Genomic DNA, 25,535 nt, shown 5'->3' on the forward strand with positions numbered 1-25,535 from the left:
GAGCCACATTAGCTGCCCACTGAACTACCTACTTTTAATAGTCAACTGCTGTTTGATACAGGCCTTAGTTGATTAGGGCATCCTGATTGGTGATAATTATGGTTAATTTTTCTACCTTTCTAGCTTTAATTTGGCATGTAGCCATAGAACTATCAGTATTGTGTTGTGCAGTTGCGGGAGCCCAAGATCTGCATTGAACCATCCCAGTGTGCCAGCCTTTGGAGCTTTGCCTTAGAGTACCTCAGCCCAGAGGGCTTTCCGTGTTCCTCCTCTATATTATTGGTCATGGCATGGTTATTTCACCTCTCCTATTCTTCTACCTTCTTAAGAGACCCAGCTGGAAACTGCCCATTCTCTCTGTTATCTTAGGCTGCGGGATCTGGAAAGCATTGGGAGATCACTGAAGAATTACAGAGATACCTATCATCCTTTGGACGACTGGATCCAACAGGTTGAAGCTACACAGAGGAAGATTCAGGAAAATCAGCCTGAAAACAGCAAAACGTTAGCCACACAGTTGAACCAACAAAAAGTAGGTTAAAAAAAATTCTGTGCACTGAAGTGATCTACATTTGGTCAAACTGAGCCTTAACCTTCTTTTCTTTACTAAAAGGCAACTATTTAACAAAAGGTGGGAAGTACATGTAAATACAGAAATTCTAAACTCATGCCTACCTGCTTCACCTACTGCTATTTCTTGGCAGTCATTTTTGAAAGCACAGGTCACAGAATGTATTTGCTGGGATAGAGGATTGTAGATTATGGTCTGTGGTCATAGGTGTGGTATAATCTTTTTGATATTTAGCAGGCCACCATAGGTGTATTGATTCCTAAATAAATGGAAATGCTTTCTGGTAGTCCTTTTCAACAGGAAGAGGGGTTAGACTGGGCTCAGATCTACCTTCAGTAAGTAATTCCTCTACATTAGTTTCTGCTTCAGAAGCTTGTGAGGGAGACACATGGAGTGGATCTGGAAATGTGTGATTTACCTACAATGCAAGTTGCATACTCAGTACATAGTTCAGAAACTGGTAGTTGACATAGATATCCTTAGTTTTGAACATGTTGAGACATAGACATTTCTTGACCTATTACTTCTAAATCGTGTGCATTTATAGATGCTGGTGTCTGAGATAGAAATGAAACAGAGCAAAATGGATGAGTGCCAAAAATATGCAGAGCAGTACTCGGCAACAGTAAAGGTAGGAAGCCTCAACCACTTCCCAAAGTAAACCTTCAGGTTTATAATGCTTAAAACCATGTAACTCATTTCACCCTGCTTGAAAGTCAAAAGAGATAATCCTCATTTGAACTTGTGATATATATATATATATATATATATATATATATATCAATCAGTCTCACAATCCAGAGTCAGATGACAGATTCTTGTTGTCTTTCTCTGTATTGTGTGTGCAGACCAGAATAAACACATAACTCTGAAATCAGTTCCTTACTACTTTCTTATTTAGCACTGAGAGGACCTCTACCTTTCTGTCATTTCTCAGTCTTCAAGTTAGCACGAGCAGTCTCTCAGCTTTCCAGAATACACTTTCCTGCTTTACTCTAGTATTGTAACTGGTGTTTTATAAGCTTCCAAAGAAACTTGAGCACCTCTTGACTAATCTATACATTTCTACCTTCATTGATACCCTAGAAGCATCTGTGGGTATATAGATTCTCCCAAATGTAGGTCGATAACATTTTATCCCTAAAGTCAGTGGGATTAGGTCCCAGTTCTCTGGGTTGAATCACAGTACAATGGTGCTTGGGAGCTCTGCTGTCACTGATTTTAGCATGGTGCCTCTTACACAGGACTACGAATTACAGACAGTGACCTACCGGGCTACGGTAGACTCTCAGCAGAAATCCCCTGTGAAGCGCCGGAGAATGCAGAGCTCTGCGGATCTCACTATCCAAGAGGTAAAACGAGGGTGAGAGGAGAGAACGGGCCTACCAGAAGCAGTTTTCTGAAAACATACAAAACATGAGATTAGCATTTTGGCTCTTTCCAGATGTGCAGTTTAGCAGTTCCCATTGTTAGGGAGCCATCAGCTCTACGCATTTCCAGTTCTGATTTTCATTACAAACAGAACATCTCATCCCTTAACAGGAGGCTTATTAAGTGATTTGTACTTAGTATCTTACATATGTAATTGTAACCCCACTGTACATCACCTTGATAATAAAATAAAATTAAAAACAAAGCAAAAGCCTTTAAAGTCAAGATCAGTTCAATATTACTCTTTTACTATAGAGATAAATAACTACTTCCTGTTAAAGAAGTAGAAAATTACTTTGGTAGACAATTACTCTTTAGTAGGGTATGCTCTCTGCTACCTCATTTATTACCAAACTGCTCTCAGTAATAAATTTACTTATTACTGGGGATTCTCTGCTTCAGTGTCTCAGATCCCAGTCAGTATTAGAATTATTACCCCGATTTCAGTGGCCTGCAAAAGGCTGTTGTTGACTATGCATCTGTTGCTTTTTTCTTTAGTTCATGGATCTTCGGACTCGGTACACTGCCCTGGTCAGTCTTATGACCCAGTACATTAAATTTGCTGGTGACTCACTGAAGAGGCTGGAGGAGGAGGAGGTAACAAGGAGTTCACAGCTGCAGTCAGAGACACTGTGTCTGAGCAGGAAACAGAATGGTTTGAGAAAGCAGAATAGGTTTTGTGATAGATTTACCTGGCTGGTAGCTGATGGAGGAAATTAGTTATAAAATTATAATGAACAGGAGTGAAGAGGGAAAGAAAGCCTAGGATTTTGGTTTGTTTTTAAGATTCCTTCCCATAGAAACCCATTTTTTATTTTCACATTGACTGGACTGGGAATAGCGCTTAGCAGTGAAGCATTTGTTAGCATGCACTGATGCCTGATTGTATTTCTCTGAACTTAAAAACAAAACTGTCTGTAACCGAAAGGTGATAGGTTTGATATTGAAATGATTTAAGAAAGTACTGGCATCTGTGCAGAATCTTCTTCAGCTTTCTCTCCGCTGTGGATACTTCTGTGGGGTACATTTGCTTCTCTTGTGATGTCTATTGAAATAACATACATGTACTTTAGGCTTCATTTTCAAGGAACTAAAATTATTTTTAAAAAGACCTCAATTTAGTCAGGTGCAGTGGCTCAACAACTGTCATCCTAGCTACTCAGGAGGCTGAGATCTGGGGATCAAGGTTCAAAGCCAGCCCGGGCACAAAAGGACCTGAGACTCTTATTTCCAACTAACCCCTAGAAGACAGAAAGTGAGGCTTGGCTCAAGGATGGCAGCCTTGAGCAGAAGAACTCAGGGATAGTGCCCAGGCTGTGTTCAAGCCCCATGACCGCCCCTGCCCCCCCCAAAGACTTCAATTTAGTGGTCAGTGTTAGTATAAAAAAAGGGTTCATTTACACTAAGATATAGAAAAAGTAAGGAGGTACTTGTAAGCATATATTGTCACAGAAGGTGGCTACGGTCGAAGGGTTGATTCTGTGTTCCAGTACCTGGATACACTTTCTCCTCTGACCTCAGAACAGACAAGATAGTAGCCTCGGTGCGAGGGAAGGGTCAGTTGTAAAGTGTGCAACCCTGTCAGCTCAGGTGAATGGTGGCCCCTGTCCTGGGGAGCCTGGAGCACCTTTGTCAGTGGAGGACAAGAACCAGAAATACTGTCCATGCTCACTGAACTGCTGGAAATGAGGCTGTTGTACTCTGTTCAGAGTTAAAAGGTCCCTGCAGCTGAATCATTCACACAGCTAATCGCCAGACTTCATTTATGACTAGCTTCCTTTGGTGACTAGTAACGGGGAATGCTTCTTGCATGGGGAAGAGCAGACACCCATGTAGTCACACACTCACACACACACTCGTGTACTCACACACACTACTGTTTCTTAGAAGTCTCATTCCGTTTGAAGTGGTCCATATATCTTTTAAATATAAGATAAACTAAGAGCTGGCAGGTTAGCTCAGGGCAGAGCACTTGCTTAGCATGCATAATAAGACCTTATCCTTATCCCTCGTACTACCAGTAAACAAAAGTACTTCTTATAAAATAAAATAATGTAAGTCTTGCCCTTCCTTCTAGTGGGTATCTAATTATACATATAGGGCCATTTTGCCTAGTTTTTTCAATAAGACAGAAGTTAATACAAAGATATTTTAAAGGACCCAAAATAACTATAAGTGTAAATTATTTCAACCATTGAAATCTCCAAGATTTATAGTGAAATGAAACATTGAAAACAACATTGTTACAGAACACATGCCAACACTAGAGTTTCAAGTTCTAAAACCCTCCAACTACCATGGACTGTCCTTTCAATTGTAGGTAGGTCCAATTTTAGAACCCTGAAATGGTGTTTCTGAAACTCTGTCTCAAAGATCCGCATGAGAAACCTTGATAGAAGCATAAAATCAAAGCCATCTAGCAGTTTATTTCAGAGTACCATGGTGTTTATTAGAGAATGTTGGAGAGTGTCAGCTAGAGAGCCGTACTGGGATGTGGTGAAAAACTCTTCATTCTCTGTGGCACACAAACTGTTGCATATTAATCCACTGATAGAAACTAGAGGAAGTTGGTTGTGTGTGTGTGAAGTCTACAACAAATCAGTTGTTGATGTAAATTATTTCTGAATTCCTACTTAAATTGTTTCTGATTGTGGTTGAGTTGATGGTACAAAATGAAAGGCATACGGTCCTGAGAACTTACATTAGTGGAAGCTGGCCTGGCCGTGTGGGCTGCAGTCGAGGTGGCCTCCTCCCAGCTGAGGTCAGAGGAACAGAGTCTCCCTATCTCAGAGTAACATTTACATTTAGGGAGCATCTTCACATGCCTGGGTATCTAAATGTGCTTCTCCAGATGGATTGGAATGAGGCAAACAACCAAAGCCCTCAGGAACAAAGGCTGCCTTTGGGTTAGCAGTCCTGAGGGTTGCGGTTGTCAGGTTGAAATGTGGCCTGTAGGCACAGGGAGGATCAAGGTTTCAAGTTCCTGCGTGATCTTCCTTCTTCCTGGCAGGAAGCCTTGTTTCTGAATTTGTGCTCCTTTACCCAGCTGCTATGAGAATGTAAACACCATTTTCCATTTCTGTTGTGCTTCCATGCTCTTTCCTGTATGTAGCTTCTGAATGGGGTGTGCTATTCTCGGTGCCCAGGACTAGGTCTGTTGGAGGGGCGCAGAGGGCAGAGCTTGTGGCGTTCTGTGTCCCATCTCATCACTGTCACTCAACTGTTGCGTGAGCTTGCCCGGGCAGGATTGGCTTCTCCAGTAGCTGCTGCCTTTCTGCTGCTCCTGTCTGGGACAGGTGCTGCTGGTGGTAGAGGTGCTGGCGCTGCTGGGGTGACAGGCTGCTTCGACCACCACTGTCGGAGGCAGGTACTGCTGTGATGACCAGTTCATATTGCTACTGCTGCTCTTTCTGCACCAGGGTGTCCTGGCGTTCACAGAGGTAGCTCCAAGGTTTTAAGATGCGTGTGAATGGAAGGCATCTGACAGTTTGCACACGTGTCTTGTAGATGAAGAGGTGTAAAGAGGCCTCTGCTCATGGGGCTTATTCAGACCTGCTTCAGCGTCAGAGGGCAGTGCTCACGGAGAACAGCAAGCTCACAGGCAAGATTGGTGAGCTGGAAAGCATGGTGGCCGACCTGAAGAAGCAGAAGTCCCGGGCAGAGGCAGAGCTCCCAAAGGTCAGGGAGGCCGCAGAGAATGAGTTGAGGAAGCAGCAGAGAACTGTGGAAGATATTGCTCTGCAGAAGACGAGGGCCGAGGGGGAGGCGCAGCGGTACCGGCTGGAGCTGGAGAGCATCGTGCGTGAGAAGGAAGCTGCAGAGCGGGAGCTGGAGCGGGTCAGGCAGCTTACCCTGGAGGCAGAGGCCAGAAGGGCAGCTGTGGAAGAGAACCTTGTGAACTTCCGGAGTCAGCTGGAGGAGAACACCTTTACAAGAAGAGCCCTGGAAGACTATCTGAAAAGGAAAGACTCCAGCCTCAATGATTTAGAACAGCAGAAAAAGACATTAATGGAAGAACTAAGAAGGAAGAGAGACAGTGAGGAAGAACTCTTGAAGCTGGTTAAGCAGATGGAGAAAGACCTCACCTTTCAAAAGCAGGTGGCAGAGAAACAGCTGAAGGAAAAGCAGAAGATTGAGCTGGAAGCAAGACAGAGAATAACGGAGCTCCAGCATCCATGTGGGGAGGGTGCGTTGCAGCAGGGGCTGGCTCTTCATGCAGAGCGAGACAAGCAGAAAACACAGGAGCTCAAGCAGCAGGTGGACGAACTCACTGCTGCCAACAGGAGGGCAGAAAAAGACATGAGGGAGCTCAAATATGAACTTGCTGCCCTTGAGCTTGAGAAAACCTCCTCTGAGGAAAAGGCTCGTGTGCTGAAAGATAAACTGGACGAAACGAATGACGCGCTGAGGAGCTTGAAGCTGGAGCTGGAGCAGAAGGGCCAGATGGAGGAGGGGTATTCCCAGCAGCTCCGAGAACTGGGCCAGCAACTCCACCGGACCTCAGGCAGGGCCCAAGAGGCTTTGCAGGAAGCTGATGACCTCAAGAAGATCAAGCACACTTATCAGTTAGAACTAGAGTCACTCCACCAGGAGAAGGGGAAGCTACAGAGGGAAGTGGACAGGGTAACTCGGGCCCACGCCGCCGCCAAGAGGGATGTGGAGCTCCTAAATTCCCAGATCCATGCCGTTCAGAATGAGAAGGATCTCCCCAATGAGAGACAAAGGCTCTGCCAGAGGAAGTCAGATCATCTCAAGGAGCAGTTTGAGAAAAGTCATGAGCAGTTGCTTCAGAATATTAAAGCTGAGAAAGAAACGAATGATAAGATCCAGAAGCTCAACAGAGAACTGGAGAAAAGTAACGAATGTGCAGAAAAGCTAAAACAAAGGGTGGACGAGCTGACCAGGCAGAACATGGAAACCCGATTCATGATGCAGAGAGTCCAGGCAGACTCTGAGAACATTGCGCTAGAGAAGCAAGCCATCCAGCAGCGCTGCGAAGCGCTGAAGATTCAGGCAGATGGCTTTAGAGATCAATTGCGTAACACAAATGAACACTTGCATAAACAGACAAAAACAGAACAGGACTTCCACCGAAAGATTAAGAGCCTAGAGGAAGACCTGGCCAAGAGCCAGAATTTAGTGAGCGAATTTAAGCAAAAGTGCGACAAGCAGAGTGCCATCATCCAGAGCACAGAGAAGGAGGTCCGAAACCTGAGCGCGGAGCTGAGCGCCTCCAAACAGGACAAACTCCGGGGGGAGCAACAGGCCCAGCAGCAGCTGGCACAGGTGCAAGAGCTAAACATCAGGCTGAAAAGGGTGCAGGATGAGCTGCACCTCAAGACCATCGAAGAGCAAGTGGCGCACAGGAAGATGGCTGTGTTTAAGGAAGAGTCTGAAAAATTCAAGCGCTCAGCAGAGGAGTTTCGGAAAAAGATGGAAAAGTTGATGGAGTCCAAAGTGATCAGCGAGAACGATATTTCAGGCATGAAGCTTGACTTGGTCTCTCTTCAGCGAGAAAACTGCAGAGCTCAAGAAAATGCTAAGCTTTGTGAAACAAACATTAAAGAACTCGAAAGGCAGCTTCACCAGTACCGAGAACAAATGCAACAGGGGCCACATGTGGAAGGAAGCCATTATCAGAAGTGTCGGAACCTCGAGGATGAGCTGCTGGCCCAGAAACGGGAAGTTGAGAGTCTGAAGCAAAAAATGGATCAGCAGATAAAGGAGCACGAACACCAGTTACTTTTGCTGCAGTGTGAGATCCAAAACCGGGACCTAGCCAAAGACTCTGTCTTTGCCCCCGCTTGTGAAACCTCAGTGAAGGAGGCTCAGCACCCCACAGATGGCCCCTTAAGAAACACCCTCCACCTCCACCCCACAGCCAGGACGCTGCTGAGACGGGCACAGGAGCCACAGCAGGTTGAGGAGACATGGCAGCATTGGGGTGCCGAGCAGATGCCAAAAGAACACCTTTTCCGGCAGCCAGGGGCTCCCCTTGAGAACGAGAAAGGCCAACAGTGTTACTCAGAGTATTTTTCTCAAACAAGCACTGAATTACAGATAACTTTTGATGAGACAAACCCCATGACACGGCTGTCAGAAATTGAGAAGATTCGAGATCATGCTCTGCACAGTTCCAGGCCACCAGTCAGGTATCAGGATGACCGGCGGGAAATGGAGCTTGTGGCACTTTTGACGCCCTTAGAGGTATATGCTGCCAAATACCGAATTTTCTCTTCTCAGTGCTTTCCTAGACTATAGCTCTAATAATCTTCAGTGTTTGGCTCCTGGTAGTTTTGTGAGGGGAAAAAATTATCTTCTTTAATTGTGAAGAGATTGTAAAGACACAGATGTAATAGGCAAACTCTTATATCTGTGTGTGTGTGTATATATATGTGTATATATACATATGTGTGTATATATATATATATATATATATATATACTCAATGTACTTTAAAAAGCTAGAAAGGCTGAGATCAAGGGGTCATGGATTGAATCAGCCTAGGTGAAAAAAGTCCACGAGACCCCATTTCCAAAATAACCATATGGCTCAGATGGTAGACCTCCAGCTGTAAACAAGAAAGCCGAGACAAAACAGGAGACCCTGGGTTTAGGCCCTGGTACTGGTGAAAAACAAAATTAAAAACAAAACAACAACAAAAATATACTAGAAGACCCAAGCAGTTAAGAGGAACTTCTAAGTAGATACAAGTCAGGTTCTCAAAATAATGTTACTTATTTCCAGCCCTTAGTTGGAAGTTTTTCTTCTCTTCATGAAAGAAATTTGTTCTTTTCTCTTTTACCTCTCCTTTTAACTCGTGGAATTGTGTTTGGAGGGAGAATGGCAAGGTGACATAATGACTTTTAATGTCTGAAACATTCCTGTTACAGATAGCTAAGAACAAGCAGTGTGACATGTACACAGAAGGCATGCCACGAAGGCAGGAAAAGACCTCAGCTCCCTGTGCAGATGAATGGAAGGTGGACGGGCACAGCACGCCTGTTGGATACAAGACAGGAGAGTTTCCCAGGGGAGGCTCAGAAGCAGAGCCTTGCCCAACCTTAGACAGCCATCAGGCATGCTTTGTGGGGGACGAGGAGTTCAGATTCCAGGGGCTCCGGCACTCTGTGACTGCCAGGCAGTTGGTTGAAGCGAAGCTTTTGGACATGAGAATGGTTGAGCAGCTGCGATGTGGTCTGAAGACCGTTGAGGAAGTTCAGAAAAGTCTTAGCAAGTTCTTGACAAAAGCCACGTCAATTGCAGGGCTTTATCTAGAATCTACGAAAGAGAAGATTTCATTTGCTTCAGCTGCCAAGAAAATCATAATAGACAAAATGATGGCATTAGCCTTCTTGGAAGCCCAGGCTGCAACAGGCTTTATAATCGATCCTGTCTCGGGTCAGGTGTATTCTGTGGAAGATGCAGTTCTGAAGGGGGTGGTTGAGCCTGAGTTTAGAATTAGACTCCTTGAGGCAGAGAAGGCATCTCTGGGCTACCCATGTGCTTCTAAGATGCTGTCAGTGTTTCAGGCAATGGAGAATAGAATGCTTGACAGACAGAAGGGGAAACATATTTTGGAGGCTCAGATTGCCAGTGGGGGTGTCATTGACCCCGTGCGGGGCATTCGTGTTCCCCCAGAGATTGCGCTGCAGCTCGGCTTACTCAACAATGCCATCTTGCAGTTTTTGCATGAGCCTTCCAGCAACACCAGAGTTTTCCCCAACCCCAACAACAAGCAGGCTCTGTATTATGCAGAACTACTCCGGATATGTGTCTTTGATATCGATTGCCAGTGCTTTCTGCTGCCATTTGGGGAGAGGAATATTTCCAGTCTCAGTGTGGAAAAAAGTCACAAGATTGCAGTGGTAGACACTAAAACTGGAGCAGAACTGACTGCATATGAGGCTTTCCAGAGAAACCTCATTGAGAAAGGCATTTACCTTGAGCTCTCAGGACAGCAGTATCAGTGGAAGGAAGCTACCTTTTTTGAGTCCCGTGGACCTCCTTCTCACATGCTGACTGAGGTGAAGACTGGCCTCCAGTTCAATATCAATGAGGCTATAGACCAAGGCGTAATTGACAAGGCCATGGTCAGAAAGTATCAGGACGGCCTCATCACCCTGACAGAGCTTGCTGACTCTCTGCTGAGCGGCTTGGCTCCCCGGAAAGATCCTCACAGCCCCATCGCAGGTTACTGGTTGACCACCAGTGGGGAAAGGATCTCGCTCCTCAAGGCCTCCCGCAGGAATCTGGTAGATCGCCTTACTGCCCTCCGATGCCTCGAAGCCCAGGTCAGCACAGGGGGAATAATTGATCCCCTAACAGGCCAAAGGCACAGGGTAGCAGAAGCCTTGCACCGAGGTCTGGTGGATGAGGGCTTTGCCCAGCAGTTGCGGCAGTGTGAACTGGTGGCTACAGGGGTCACCCACCCCGTGACCGGCAAAACAATGTCAGTGGTGGAGGCTGTGAACTCGAACATTATCAGTAAGGAGCTAGGACTGCGCTGCCTGGAGTTCCAGCACTTGACTGGGGGCTTGATAGAGCCCCATGCCCGCACGCGCGTGTCAATAGAGGAGGCCCTGCAAGTGGGCATCATTGATGTCCTCATCGCCACCAGGCTCAAAGATCACAAGTCCTACACCAGAAATATCATCTGTCCCCAGACCAAAAGGAAGCTGACATATAAAGAAGCCCTAGAGAAAGCTGATGTTGATTTCCACACAGGACTTAAACTTCTGGAAGTGTCTGAGCCCTTGAGGACAGGGATTTCTAGCCTCTACTATTCCTCCTAGTCGGGCACGTTCAGCGCTGTGCGAACAGCCATGCTGGCTAGTGCAGACTGGCTCTTCAGATCAGAGTACCACTCAGCGTGCCACTGACTTGAAGCAGTGGTTATTTCTTCAGGGCTTGGAAGCCCTCGCTGTTCCGAAAAGATGATCCTTTTAAAATTGAATGTACAAGAGATTTCGATGCTCTCTCCGTGGTTTTCTTTAGCTTTGAGAATAGTTTGACAATTTTCTGCACTACAGTTAACCCTTGATGCCTACAATCTGGATGAAGGTTGTCCTGTGTGCCCTCTGCGGTTTCTTCAGACCTCCCTCTGCTGGGCTAGACTGAGGCCCACAGAGCCATGTTATTGATTTCTGAGCTTCCAGTGGAGCTCGTCACCAAGCAACTGGTGTCAGAGAGAGGATGTACCTTCCCCCGCAGAGTCCCAGGCTGCAGTGTTGTTGCTGGCCTCCGCGGCCTAGAGGTTTCTTGTATTTACCAGCCTCCTTTACACATTAAACTATTCACCTCAATCTCCCACTTCTACACTTTGGAATTAAATCCAGCCTGTGATGTGCCCTGGGTGGAGGGTAGTTCCTCATTCTGTGCATTTTTCTTGCGTGTCCATTGTCTCATACCTTCATTTGTAATGCTAATACAAAGGCAGTGGTTTGAGGACTGAGCTTCCTGAATAAAGTGGCTGTGTGAGCTTGTCCTGTTGATCAAACAGCTGGGAGGCTGGATCAGTGACAGAATTTTGCTACCGTTTCTTTGCATCATAAACATTTTACAAGTACATCTGCTGTGTGACATAGTAAACTTGGATTAGGTGAATAAATAAAATATCTCAGTAACCTGTGTGGAATAGAAAGCATTTTTACATTCTTGTTTTCGGTGGAGATGTTAGTTTTATAGCTTAGTTGTTTACTGGAATTTTATTTTTTTTTTTTTATTTATTTATTTTTTTTTTTTACCACTCACAACCATCAGAAGTCTCTGGAAGAAGAAAAGAAAGAACATGTTGAAAAAGCCAAAGAATTGCAGAAATGGGTATCAAACATGAACAAGACCTTGAGGAGTGGAGAGAAGGCTGGGAAACCTCTCTTCTCTAAGCAGAAGGTATTCACGTAGGATCGTGCTTAGTGTATACAATTCTTGACTGATTCTTGCACCTAAACACTGTGTTTAATTATTTACCTTCATTTCCCGTAGTTTTACACTCCATGGTAGCGAACATCACTTGTCCAAGGAGCACCAGTTAGTGCGTGTCTCTGATTGCAAAGGCCAAACCGCATTCCTTTGTATCACCCGCTAGTGTATCAAGGTACTAGGTTTATGGTGCTCTGCCCCCTCACCCAGCAATGGAAGGAAGACCCCAGGCCTCCTGCCCCATAGAGACAGCAGAATCCATTATAATCCAGGCCCTTTCTCCTGACGTGGGGAGTCCATTGTAACCCAGGCCTTCATCTGCTCCGTGTTAACACGCCTCTCTTCTTTACAGCAGCAGGCACACTTTACAAAGAGAATACCATCTAGGATAGGAACGCTTTGAAGTACGGACTTGTGTTTTTCCAAATCTTCCATGTTATTAGGAAGTGTTTGCAGTGCATCACCGGAGTCTGTAGATTCCTTACCTTACCCCAATGAGGTTTTAGTCCCTAGCTGGCCTTTCGGCCCCAGCCACAGCACGAAGTTGGGTTGGTGCAGCCCTGGCCCCTCAGTGCTCTGCGTCATGTGTGTCACAGCCGTCGGGCATCGGTAGTCAGGTGTAGTTCCAGCAGTGCTACTAGAGAAGGTGGGACTCCTATGCCCTGAACCAAAAAGCTTTTCCTCAAGAGATTCATTCCCTACACTGTCCACCTGCCCTTGTGATGTGGAAGTGGCGGGACTTGTCATTTAGTCTCAGGACTTAATCCCTCTTCCAGCTTTTCCTTGACATGACTAGAAAAAGGAGGACACAGTGTTGTCTTATTCTGCCCTGCTGAAAGACAGTCTGCCTTGTCTGGAGAAGTCTTACAATAGTGTAAGTCCTGTCTGTAACAGGGAAGAAATGAGAAGTCAGAAAGCATTTACATTGGTGTATTAAATTAAAAAAAAAAAAAAGAACACCTTCAAGGCAATTTGGTACGAATATTCAACTTAAAATGCCATCATCTCTCCTTCCCCTTTTTCAAGTAAGAAGACAAGGCAGACGTGTGAGGCCTAGCAGAGATTCCCCTGGAATCCCCCTCCCATCACTTGGATTATAAACCAACGACATCATCACACTCTGGCTGCTTTCCCAACATTACCGGGTCATACGTTGCCCTAGCACACGTGAGGGAGGTAGATCCTGAATGCAGACCACAGCCTTCACATGTCTCTCGCCACATGGGATCTCTCTGGGAAAGGAAGTTGATGGCCTTGCCTTCCATGTCCCTTAAAGGTGCCTGTGGGCATGCAAAGTATTTTCTTAGATGGAGTGACAGCGCAGGAATGGTCATAGGTCTCCCTTGGCCTGCTGTGTCTCTCTTCATGTAGAAGAACGACAGTTCTGGATGAAGGCTTGAGAAGTGATACAAAGAGGGATGAGGAGCACTTTGCTTTCCTGTGATGGCCACAGCAACTTTTGTATGGGGGAGGCTTAACATTAGCAGTAATTCCTAATGATTAGGCTTCCATGTGTCAGGTTTTGGAAAGGAGAGCGATTTGAGGGAAGGAAGGTTTCTATGCCTCTGAGCACTGAGATACAAAAGAGCACCTCTGGCTGGTGATGACCTCTCTACCACCTTTTTTCTGTAGTAGAATTGAAACACATTCAAGAACTATATGGTGTTGTGTTACTATTCCCTCATGAAGATGATGGCATTAAAGACAGAAGTGCTTTCCTTTTTGTGCATCTAAATAGAGACCCTTCTCCAGGCCTTTACCAAACTTGATTTGGGTCATCCAGAAAGTAGACCTATTCATAACAACGTATTTTTAAAGTACTGCTGTCTGGTCCTTCTGAGGGGGAGAGTGTGAATGTGCCTTCTTTTCCTTGCAGATTTCCAGTGAGGAAATAGCAACCAAGAAGGAACAGTTATCTGAAACACTTCAAACCATGCAGATCTTTCTGGCTAAACATGGAGAAAAGTATGTTGATTTTAATTCACTCTTTTATTCAGAGTAAGGACATCCTCTTAGGAATATTCAGCAGTGTACAAAGTGAAATCCATAACTTGAGAGGAGCTACTGAGAAAATTGAGAGGAGTTGAAAAGGATGCATTGTGCTTATAATCCAACTTAAGGAATTTTAGCTTTTTTATACAATTAGTAATAATAAAATTGCAAGAAATATTCAGAGTGAGTGGGGGAGGGAAATGGAGAAAAAAACATAAGAAGGGGTATCAGTGTGTGAGAAGTAATGCACCTACTGGCGAATGTAACTCTATCCCCTCTATACATTACCTCGATAATAAAACAAAATGAAAAAAAAGTATGAAATGTATATAGAAGACTAAAATATATAAGAATGTAATAAAAAGTAGCAATAAAAATATTTCAGCAGTGCAAAAAGCATCAAATTTTGAGATTTAAAAAAAATTTCTTTTCATTTTTGTTTTTTGTTGGTTGTGGGGCTTGAACTCTGGGCCTAGGCGCTGTCCCTGAGCTCTTCAGCTCAAGGCTAGTGTTCTACCACTTGAGCCACAGCGCCACTTCTAAGATTTTACAATTGAAACGAATCACAATTAACTTTATCTTCACATAGAAAATAAACTTATCAATTGAATTTTCTCTTGTAGCCTTAACTACTCTGAAATGTATCCATTATTCTTTTCTAGTACAATAAAAAAAAAACCAGACTTAAGAGAAGTGAAAGATGAGTAGCTAGTAAGTGGTAGGAAATTCTAAGTGGTATTCCAAGGAGACCTATTAGAAAATAGATGTGAATGATGTGTCCTTCATGTTCTTCACACAGTGTCCCAGAATCTTGCCTGTATTTTGCTGTTAGATGCTGCATCTGTTTTGGCCAACTCAGGAGAAAGATTATCTTTTGTCTCTGTCACTTGCAAATGTTCTAAGATTATTCTAGAAAGACTTCATATTGTGCCTTCGAAAACTACGTTAATTTCCTCACTCTTGAGTTACCAAGTTCTGTCTTGAGATAGGTGCCTGCTGCCCCTTTTCGTGTTGGGACTGGCATCGTGGTCCTTCTAACAACAATAACAGCAGTTATGATCTAGAAATTACTAGAGGTGCTGATAAATTACTTTGCATCCCTTTCTTCAGTCTCTCTTTCAGGCAAGGAAAGACCTGTAGATGTTTTGGGAAATGCTTCATTTTCATAGCCAGTCATGCCAGGGCCTCAGCAATGCATTCATGGAAGGTTTAAGCGCATTTGATGTCAATGAACTTGAGATCTGGTGTTATTTTAGGATGACAGAAGAAGAAAGAAATGAGTTGGAAAAACAAGTGAAAACTCTTCAAGAAGGTTGTAATTTATTATGCAGTGAGTCTCTGAAGCAGCTGCAAGAATCAGACACCTCAGGAGATGTGAAGGTTGATGAGAAGGTAATAGCAGTGATGAAAATGAACCTGTTTCAAGTCTTGACTTCATGATGAAGACTCCGTGGCAATGATAAAGAAATCACTTTGAATTTTATACATAGCTAAAATATGGATGGAGTTTATTGGGCGAGTTTAGTGTTGTTTATGAAGTGCAATTTCCACTTACCTCAGTTTCTGTGACATCTTAATCTCTGCCTTGCATGGTGAAAGGAAAGAACCATTCATTTTTCTAACACTTCTCTCAAAGCCATTTTCTACTTCTGTATTTTGGGTATATTATTATAAAGCAAGTTATAAAAGATCCTGCAGGCCAGGCATGGTGGTATGCGCCTGTCTGGCACACAGGAGACTGTAAGTTTGAGGCCAGCCTGGGCTACATAGTAAGACCCTATCTTAAGGAATATTTGTAAAGATGGCAGCATTCTTGATGTGCTGTGGAGTTTGTTTGACCCTTGAGATACTCATGAAAGTGATTAGCAATGGCATTATTCCCTTCTTACTTGAGGGATGTGAAGTCTTACATTACAGTGACAATATTCTGGTGCAGTTTAGAATATAACAGAAATTACTGAAAATGTGGTTTCTTCTGAATTAAAAAAAAATTGCGATGCATATCAACATGCCCACCTGCAGACTTCCAAAAAAAAAATCTTTCTATCCTACTTAATTCTATGAGTCTCAGGAGTACTTCCACACAGTCTGTGGGTGTGAAACAACTTTCTGGCTCCTTAGTTTAGGACTGTCCTTGCTGAAGTCTGTATGCTGTAAACATGGATAGCCTGGGGTAGGCTGGCATTCCTTCACGCCACTCAACTCTGACTTCTCTAATGCAGGAAGCATGATTTGCCTTCTGGGTATGTGTCGTTTCCTCCATCATCGTCTGCTCTGCCACGTCCTCACTAACCTGGTTAATATACACGTGTTAAGTTTTCACTTCACAGATGCATGTTGTTTCAAAGCTTTACCACTTCTGTTGAGTAGATCACTGACATAGATCACTGTGCGTGTGAGCTCCTAACATTCTCAGCATTGCTGTGCCTTGGTAAGTAGAGGACTTTCATGATGAAACAAGAGAAATTGCATGACATTTCCCCCACTGTTGAGGAGCAGACTTGACCTAACCTTTGTGTTTTCCTTTCAGCTGGGTAGAGTGATTGCGGGCACCATTGACCAGACAACTGGAGAAGTCCTCTCAGTGTTCCAGGCCGTTCTGAGGGGCCTCATTGATTTTGGCACGGGGGTCAGGTTGCTTGAGACACAGCTAATGATTTCTGGCTTGATTTCACCAGAATTAGGAACATGCTTTGACCTCCATGATGCCAAAAGTCGTGGCCTTATTGATGACCAATTCCTGTGCCAACTTGAAGATGTAAATAGAGCCAAGCAGATTATTTCTGTGGTGCCATCCAGCACCATCCCTGTAGTAGATGCCCTGGCTCAGGGCCTGCTGTCAGAAGCCATGGCCATTAAAGTTCTGGAGATTCTTCTTGTCTCGGGCGTTCTGGTCGCTCCAGCCACAGGGGAACAGTGGACTCTACAGAAGGCTTTCCAGCAGAATTTTATCTCCTCAGCACTATTTTCCAAAGTGTTGGAAAGGCAACATGTGTGCAAAGATCTTATTGATCCGTGCACCGCTGAGAAGGTATCATTAATGGATATGGTACAAAGAAGTATCTTACAGGAAGACACTAGGATGTGGCTTCTTCCTGTGAGACCTCAAGAAGGGGGGAGAATAACACTAAAATGTGGGAGAAGCCTGAGCGTTTTGAGAGCAGCCCATGAAGGTCTCATAGACAGAGAGACCATGTTCAGGTTACTAGGCGCACAGCTTCTGTCTGGTGGTCTGGTTGATTGTAATTCTGGCCAAAAAATGACTGTGGAAGAAGCAATGGCCGCAGGGGTAATGGACAGAGACACAGCCCACAGCCTTCTTGCTTACCAGGTTCAGACAGGTGGGATCGTCTGCGCGAATCCCGCCAAGCGCCTGACGGTGGACGAGGCCGTCCAGTGCGACCTCATCACTTCCAGCAGTGCTCTCTTGGTCCTGGAGGCTCAGCGAGGCTTTGTTGGGCTCATTTGGCCCCACTCTGGTGAAATCTTCCCCACGTCATCTTCTTTGCATCAAAACTTGATCACAAATGAGCTGGCCTACAAAATCCTGAATGGCAGGCAGAAAATAGCTGCCCTTTATATCCCAGAAAGCTCTCAGGTCATTGGCTTGGATGTTGCCAGGCAGCTAGGAATTATAGATGAGAATATAGCATCCATCTTAAAGGACATGATACTACCAGATAAAATGCCAGACTTAGGAGATTTAGAAGCCTGTAAAAACACTAGAAGATGGCTCTCTTTTTGTAAATTCCATCCATCTACAGTTCATGATTGCAGGCAAGAAGAGGATGCTTTTGATGACAAAGAGCCAGAGGCTCCTCAGAGCTCAGAACAAACCAGGAAGTTATTCCTGTCTTACTTGATGATTAATAGCTACATGGATGCAAACACAGGACAGAGGCTCTTGTTGTATGACGGAGACTTGGATGAGGCTGTGAGCATGCTGCTGCAGGGCTGCAGCGCACAGTCGGACTTGGCTGTGGATGCCATGCTAGAGGACTGCAGCACAGCGTCAGAGGAAGGTGCGCGAGCGAATAGAAGGCTAGAAGCCTCGACTTGCCCTCGTGAATTTCTTAAGTTTCCAAATAAAGAAAAGGTCGAGTGTTCAGCCTCAGTACCAGGTGTTGATGCATGTCACTGCGGAGGCCTTGACCATCAGGAGACTTGTGAGACCTGGAAGTACGCTATGAAGGAAGAGCTGGGGGGAATGGGAAATGATCTTAGCTGCCCGAAAATGTGTCAGTTAGAAAACCTGGAAAATACTGTAGCAGCCAAGCAGAAAGTTAATAATTCAGCTGGTGTGGGTGTCCCCAGTCCTGTGTCCTATCTACCACTGACAGAACTTGAAGAAAGGGGCAAACTTAGACATCACCCCGAAGACAGACCTAAAACCTGTGAAAACCAGCGTCATCTTGAAACAAAGGAGCATGGAGATTGCTGTGGTCATTCTGACATTGTAGGTGATTTGATAACAAATCCTATTGTGAAATCAAAGATTCATGGACTCTGTGGGCTGACTGAGAAAGTGAATGAGGATGCGAAAGGCATGAAGTCACCTGTCTTTGACTATTCTCCAAGGCTGAGTGCCTTGCTCAGTCATGATAAACTGCGGCACGGTCATGGAGATTTCCATGCTGAGCACACCCCAGAGAACAAGGGAAACAGATGTGAAGCCTCTACGTTGTTCAGTGACAAGCACATGTTAGCAGACGAAAGAATGGGAGCACATTTTCAAGACCAGTTCCTGGGAATTGCGGCAATTAACATCAGCCAGGGAAGTCACTCTGAAGAAAAACCTTTAAACAAACACATGTCAGGTACTGTGGACGAGAGTGGACATCTTCCTAATCCTTCTCAGGAGAAATACAGAGAAAAGCAACCGGACCCGGAAGTGGCGTCGTCCTGGGCCGTAGCTCTGCAGTGTGATTTGGATAATGCCAAGGCATCTCACATTTCTGTCATGCCATTGCATGAAGAACCCATCAGCGCGGGGGATTATGAAACCTCCCTGCTGGATGAGCAGCGGAGTGAGACGGGGACAGACACAGACAGCGAAGGTTTCTATGACACCCCCTTGTGTGAGGATGATGACCATGATTCTCTGCTTCTTGAAGGTGATGACGGTGACGGTTTGCAGCCCGAGGACTGCGACGCACTGTTAGAGGAGAGCGATGAGACCTCTCCTCCTGGAGATGCTTTCTGTGACTCCGAAGACAGCGATGGCTCTGCGGCTCCCCTGGGGGGACGAGGTGAAAGCTTAAGTGTGAGGGTTGATGCTCAGTGTCCTCAGGGTCTCTTCAGTAGCGGGAAAGGTGGAGTCGGTGCTGATGACAGAGGTGGCTCAGATGAGGTGAACATATTCTACGTGGAAGCCATGTCAGACCAGGAAGATGGCAGGGACTGGGAAGGTCAGGAGTCTGGTTCCTTGGTGGGGTATGAAATTACCGGAAGGATAGAGAATGCTGGTGCTTCGTTACAGTGGGAGGACCCTGCTAGCTGGAGCGAGGGAGAAGGAGAGGATGAAAGTGGGCCAGCATCGCAGTCTGATGCAGATCATTTAGATTCTGCGCAAAGTGAAGAAAGTTACGAGGACTGCGGATGTGGCGGGGATGGTCAGGAAGATGAGGAGGAGTACTATGACGATGGTGGGGGTGATGGAGGAGGAGCCGTCCGAGGTCAGCCTGGAGAGTCCATGTCACTGGATGAAGCTGAAAGTACTATTCACTTGTGTGCCACTGCTATAAAAGGAGATCAAAGTGCCAACAAAATGATTCTGGATAAAATGCACAATTACAGTTTTTCCGTGGAACTGCAGAGTGTAAGTGCTCTGCAGCAAGAAGCGACGAGTACAGGTAGCTTACCTACAGAAACAGACAGCCTCCTGGAACATAAAACCGAGGCTGCTGGGAAAGCAAAAGACAAACTGCTGAGCCAAGAGATGGCACTTCAAGATGGACTGCAGCTGGTCACTGAAGGCACTCCATCAGAAAAGCCTGTTAGCCCTGCAGGTGTGTTACATACTACCAGTTCAGCCTGTGAGTTAGCTAACAATCAGATGCACATAAATGGCAAGTTGATAGAAAGACCAGAAACTGCCCACTGTCTGAAAGGTGATCCGTATCGAAAGAAGGCAACATGTTTTGAGGCTGAGTGGGTAGGAACACCTGATGAAGGAAGCCAGTTGCCGTCCACAGCCCCTGACAGTACCAGAGAGCTCCAAGGAAGCAGAAGAGGTCCAGTTCTGCAGGGAGGCGTGCTAACGGAAGAGGAAACACCAGTTCAGTCAACAGGCAGAGGTGGAGGAAAATTGCTGGAAGAGCCAGAAGATGAAGAAAAAGACCCTGAACTTTCACCAAATGAAAGCATAAGGGGGAGTCTTGATTCAGTTGAGAGTCAATTTTCATTTCCACATGTCACAAACGTTGAGGCATTTAATCAGAAAGGGAGTCTTAAAGCAATAAATACAACTGTCAAAGATGAAGCAAGGCACGTACAGACGATGACGAGTAAAAGTCCTGTGCAGTCCGTGAACCTTGAGGAGATACTTGACACCTCAGCTTCCACAGTGGTCAACCATGGCCGTGCTTCAGACACTGCAGTGTCTAAAGGGAATAATGGTGCTGAGAGAGATTCCTTCACCGAAGGACCCAAGGAAGAGCTTGAGCTCTCCTTGCCTTTAAAACATTGTGCTAGAAATGTAGAAGCACAAGTTGGACCGAAACTAAACAAAGATATCCCAGGCCACACTTCAGAAGCCAGCTGTCCTGAGAAAGGAGATTTCCATAATGCAGAAGAGAAGTCAGCCCTTCCACAAGACCACTGGGCTGTAAGTGAGCCGGCCCAGCACAGCTCTCTTTGTGCTGAAGAAGGATTCTCCCAAGGAGGAACAGAGATGCCCCGGGTCACTCCAGAAAGTGAGGAAGCCACACTTCCGACTCCACCCCTCGGGAGAAATACTGGTGGTGTGCAGTCAGAGTTCTGCCCGAAAGGAGTGACAAATGACTCCAAGAACATTTTGGACATGGGTGGCTGTTCCATGGAAACTAACTGTAAGAAAGAAAGAGCTGATCTAAGGCTCCTGAAAGAACTCCCCTTGTCTCCAGGAGCTCAGGAAAGGGAACCTCCGATTGCTCAATTGTCGGAGGTGCTCATGGAAAAAGTAAAGAGTATGTTGAAAAGCGGGCTGACCCCAGATCGTAGAAATCCCCAAGATACAGAAGGCATTTCAGCTTGTGTGGATGCTGAGGTTTTAATTCAGAACTTGATTCAAAGTGTTGTCTCATCCCAGTGGGTAAATGATGTGTCTGGTGCGCCTGTCAACTGTGCAGTCCTGGACTCCCCCGGCTCTCCCGAGCGCTCCTCACTGGAACCTCGGGCAGAGGGCACTGATGATGCTTTCTGCATTACACGCCTGACGTTTGAACTTCTCCTTGATGTCCTGAGACAAGACCAGCATAATCAGAAAATTATTGGAGCCTTTGAGCTGATGAGAGAAATCGCCCCAGCAGATTGGGATCTGGAGAGCCAAGCGGATCTGCCTAGAGGGCTTCCCCTGGAACTCGGAAGCCTTTTCTGCAGGCTGCTTGCTGATGGGCACCCAGTGAAAGGGGACAGGCGAGGAGACTTGAGTCAGAAAGCACACCCTCCCTCTGCAGTGGGGGGAGGAGAGCCACATGTTCCCGCTAGCCTAGAAAGCAAAGATGAAAACTTGAACATACCGTCCAGGTCTCCTGTGTGGACCTCAGTGTTGTTGAGAGATAAGAGGCTGGAGGGGTCACGTGATGGCTTGCCAGCCCATTTGGGATGTGTTCCTGGATTGAATGAAAGACCTTCTCGAGATAGCGCAATGGAAAGGGTGAGTTGACTTTCCTCCTTTGTCTAGAAGTACCTGTATGAAATACTAGGGATAATCCCATAAAATCCCATGAAATGTTTTATAGAGGCTACTGAATTATGACATCCAAATTTGTTTTTTAGTTTTCCAGTGAGTTGCAACAATGTGTGCAGCACACTGAAAAAATGAATGAGTACCTGGCTTTGCTTCAAGATTTGAACCCCCCACTAGACCACCAAGAGTCTGTGGATAGCAATCTAGAAGCTTTAAAGGTTCTGCTTCAACAGCTGGAGGTAAGAGTTTTGCTGCTGTGTCTGCCAGATCTCCTTTAATGCAGGGGGTTCCTGTGACAATCAGGTTATAAAGATCCAAGGTTTATGTAGACTTACCATTTTGGAGGTTCCAGTCCATAATTCTGTGCCCCCCTCCTTGTTCTTAGAGCTGTGGCAACACAGCACAATGTAGTGGTAGACAGAATCACTTACCTGTGGCAGATGAGTGGCAGAGACTGGGGTCCCACAGTCCCCGTGGAGGGCCCTGCTCCTCCCACAGTGTCTACACTCAGCTGCGGACCGAGCAGGGCCAGGGGTAGTTATGGATTTGGAAAAGACAGAGCACTTTACGTTTGTTTTATACTTACATTTTCTCCCACTAAATAGAAAGTGGTCTGGACTGTGTTTCTTTGCAGACATTTGAATTGGGGTTGGCTCCGATTGCTTTGATTTTAAGAAAAGATTTGAAGTTGGCGGAAGAGTTCTTGAAGTCTCTTCCGCATGACTTTCCCAGAAGACGTTGTGAGGAATTGAGTACCAGCCACCACAGGCTGCAGGCTGCCTTCGCTTCCCTCAGCAGTGCATGCTCAGAAAGAAGAGGACACATCGTGCGTGCAATGGAATCTGAAATGGTAGGCATAGGGGCACATTTGGAATAAAATTTAGGTGTTTTAAGAGTTTAGTCATAAGATGAAGTTAATTTTTATAACATTAAGCCTTTGTCGCTACTTGTGGTAATACTGGAAATGTGGTCCCTAAATCCAGTGCCAATTCATAAGTAAGAAGGAGAGAAGGAAACGTTCATTAATTTTATCAAGTTCCATATTACTGCTGTCAAGTCTTTGTCTCCAGGGTGGGTGGGTTTTTGTGGAGTGTGGCAGCTGGGGCGTGAACATGTGGCCGTGAGACAGCTGACCTCCCCAGGTGAGCATGTTGCTCAGTAGGGTTCTGTTCCTCACTGACTGACCTGAACCTCCCTTCACCGCTGTGGTCAGTGGGATGAGGGGTGCAGTGTGGCGACCCTTCTTGGAACCAACATTGTTCTTAAGTCCCTCACAGAGGAGCAGGGGCAGGAAGGAAGACAGACACCGAGAAAGAAAAAGAAGTCTTTCTAACACGTACATAACCCAGAACATGCTGGTCAGTAAATTTAGTTGCTGGGCTGAAACTGCAGTTGTGAGCCTATTTAGGTATCTGCTCCCTGATACAGTAGGACTTTGAAAGTTTGTGGACAGACATGAACACAATTTTATTTTCTAGTCCAAACTAGCTATTTCCCATGAAGACTTCCTGCATAAACTCCAGTTCTTCTCAGACTGGGTGTCAGAGACAGGCAACTCGGTGGAGGCTGTCAGGACTGTGGATGCCCCGGATGCTGAACATGGGAAGAAAAGTTTGGAATTCCTGAAGGCAAGTATCAAAATGAATATGACCAAGTATTATTACAAAACCTGTGGGTTTAAAAATGAATTAGAGCAAGATGAGGTGGCTCACGCCTGTAATCCTGCCTACTTAGGCGGCTGAGATCTGAGGATCTCAGTTCAAAGCCAGCCCGGGCACTAACGACCGTGAGACTCTTATCTCCACTTAACTACTAGGAAACAGGAAGTAGGGCTGTGGTTCAAGGGATAGGGTAATAGCCTTGACCTGATGAGTCCAGACCTGCACCCAGGCCCAGAGTTCAAGCCTTATGACCGAAAAAAAAAAAATTAGAACCAAGTATTGCTTTCCAGTGGCTATAAAATGTTATGTCCTTTCTCTGTCTCTAAGAGATACTGTTTGGAGTTGACACAACTATAAAATAATCATAGTCTCACTGAAGCAATTGCAAGTCTGTCCCAAATGTCTCAGACACTTGTACTGACCTGTTCATTTTATATTTACATGCTTATTTTTGCATTAGTCACATAAATAATCATAGCTGTAAAGTAATCCCACAAAAACATGTAACATTGAGCGATTACTCATGCCTATAATCCTAGTAGTCAGAAGGCTGAGATCTGAGGATCATAGTTCAAAGCCAGCCTGGAAAGAAAAATCTGTGACTCATCTCCAATAAACTACTCACAAATCCAGAAGTGGTGCTATGGCTCAAGTGGTAGAGGGCTTGCCTTGAGTAAAAACAGAAGTTCAGGGTGAGTGCCTAGGCCCAGAATGCAATCCTCAGGACTCCCCCCCACCCCAGAAAAAAAGAGAACATTTTACGGAGCATTTGTAATAGATTTTGGCATTAATTTCATTCCAAGTTCTTAGTTTGAACATGTGCATTGAGGCATAAAGGAAATTCTGGCCTCCTTAGTTCATATCCAGTTTCCCCGTAGTCCTGCTCTGTCTTAGCTTGCTTAAATGAATGTTGTAAATGTTAGCGTCTCCTTCCATGATGATAAAGGAGGATCCTAAGCTGGATCTTCCTCCAGTCAGAGGTGCAATCTGAGTGTGGGGTGTGAGGCAAACAGAGACTCACTCTTGGCGGGAGGGGTTTCTTTTGATATATTATCATATTTAAATTATTTATGATTACTAATTAATAAATATATTGCTGATGAATTTTATTAACCATTAAACGTTGGTAGAGGACTTTTTTTTAATTTGTAAGCATAAGATGTGTGATTGCCAACTTTCTCACACCTACATCTTGATTGATGACTGTTCACAGACAGTAATGAAAGACCTGGAACATACCAAAGCACAGCTGGAGGCAGCAGCCTTTGATGTCCAGTCCTTCCTCTCTGAACGTGCCCAGGACCTGTCCCCTGACCAGAGCAGGCAGCTGCTGAGGCTCCTGAATGCCACCCAGAAGTGCTTTCTCCATGCGCAGGAGTCCATAGGAGCCCAGATGGAAAGTCTGGAGACTGAGCTGCAGCTAGCGCAGGACCGTGACAGCCAGAAGGTTTGCTCCCCTCCATGAGCTGCAGTTCTCTGTCATCAGTTTCTCACTGCAGCGACTCTAGTGTGACAAGAAGGTTTTCTGGACAGGCAGACATGCAGGAGACAGAGTAGTGATGGATCCCACAGTGTGTGGCGGTATTGCTTTGTGTAAAGATGCTCTGATTCAGTGTCCTTCCATTTCCTTGGCTCCCTACTTGCAGTGATTGTAAGTGAGGGCCTTGATTTCCACCCTGTGAAGTGAGATGTGGATGCTCTCCACAGTTTCCAGGACAGAAGTGAGGCCTGTGTCTGTTTCTCAGGGGCCATGAAGTGTAGCTGCTCAGAGTCCCACCGCTGCCTTCCTCAGCGTGGAACAGAGTAGGTAGGGTTTCTGGAAACAGTACCTTTGCTCATCTGATGTTACTGTGAGGATTTATATAAATCAGTATCTTATATGCCGTCAGTAAAGGCGAACTCTATCTTCTCACCACCATGGTGAGAAGAATCTGTGTACCTACACAAGGAAAATGAAAAATGTAATTAGTTTTGACTTGCTAAGTTCATCTTCCAGAAGGTATCTGATGACTGTATAGATGATAAAGAATGAGCAGGGGAATGAGAGTGCAGCCAGACATCGTGACTAGGC

The 25,535-nt window shown here is 45.4% G+C and overlaps 2 protein-coding genes across 8 annotated transcripts in view; both read left to right on the forward strand.

Annotated features, from left to right (window-relative positions):
• The window catches only part of LOC150047545 (dystonin-like), a 287,691-nt gene that overhangs the window by 157,439 nt on the left and 104,717 nt on the right, over positions 1–25,535 (forward strand). For 4 of the 7 annotated variants that reach the window (XM_090355456.1, XM_090355457.1, XM_090355458.1 and 1 more), the window contains 7 exons: positions 370–532; positions 1,119–1,202; positions 1,816–1,923; positions 2,501–2,599; positions 11,765–11,893; positions 13,800–13,888; positions 15,172–15,307. In XM_090355456.1, coding sequence (XP_090211582.1) covers positions 370–532; positions 1,119–1,202; positions 1,816–1,923; positions 2,501–2,599; positions 11,765–11,893; positions 13,800–13,888; positions 15,172–15,307 — 808 coding nt within the window. Of the gene's footprint in view, positions 1–369; positions 533–1,118; positions 1,203–1,815; positions 1,924–2,500; positions 2,600–11,764; positions 11,894–13,799; positions 13,889–15,171; positions 15,308–16,445; positions 21,771–21,892; positions 22,043–22,437; positions 22,654–23,281; positions 23,436–24,681; positions 24,912–25,535 lie in introns of all 7 variants that reach the window. The other 3 variants (XM_090355460.1, XM_090355461.1, XM_090355462.1) reach the window with 1 other exon arrangement.
• On the forward strand, positions 5,360–10,983 carry LOC150047547 (uncharacterized). Its single transcript, XM_090355463.1, has 2 exons — positions 5,360–8,209; positions 8,896–10,983. The coding sequence occupies exons 1-2, from the start codon at positions 5,510–5,512 to the stop codon at positions 10,795–10,797; spliced, it is 4,602 nt and encodes a 1,533-aa protein (XP_090211589.1). The 5' UTR covers positions 5,360–5,509; the 3' UTR covers positions 10,798–10,983.

Source organism: Megascapheus bottae, chromosome 22, assembly GCF_031878675.1.
Source record: "Megascapheus bottae isolate mThoBot1 chromosome 22, mThoBot2.hap1, whole genome shotgun sequence".
In the NCBI taxonomy this organism is placed as follows: domain Eukaryota; kingdom Metazoa; phylum Chordata; class Mammalia; order Rodentia; family Geomyidae; genus Megascapheus; species Megascapheus bottae.

What these genes read in the sequence shown, in the direction of transcription:
- LOC150047547 (XM_090355463.1), top strand. Translation starts at nt 5,510, where the DNA reads ATGAAGAGGTGTAAAGAGGCCTCTGCTCATGGGGCTTATTCAGACCTG. An exon ending in CACTTTTGACGCCCTTAGAG is followed by an intron (nt 8,210 to 8,895) that starts GTATATGCTGCC and finishes TTCCTGTTACAG; the next exon opens with ATAGCTAAGAACAAGCAGTG.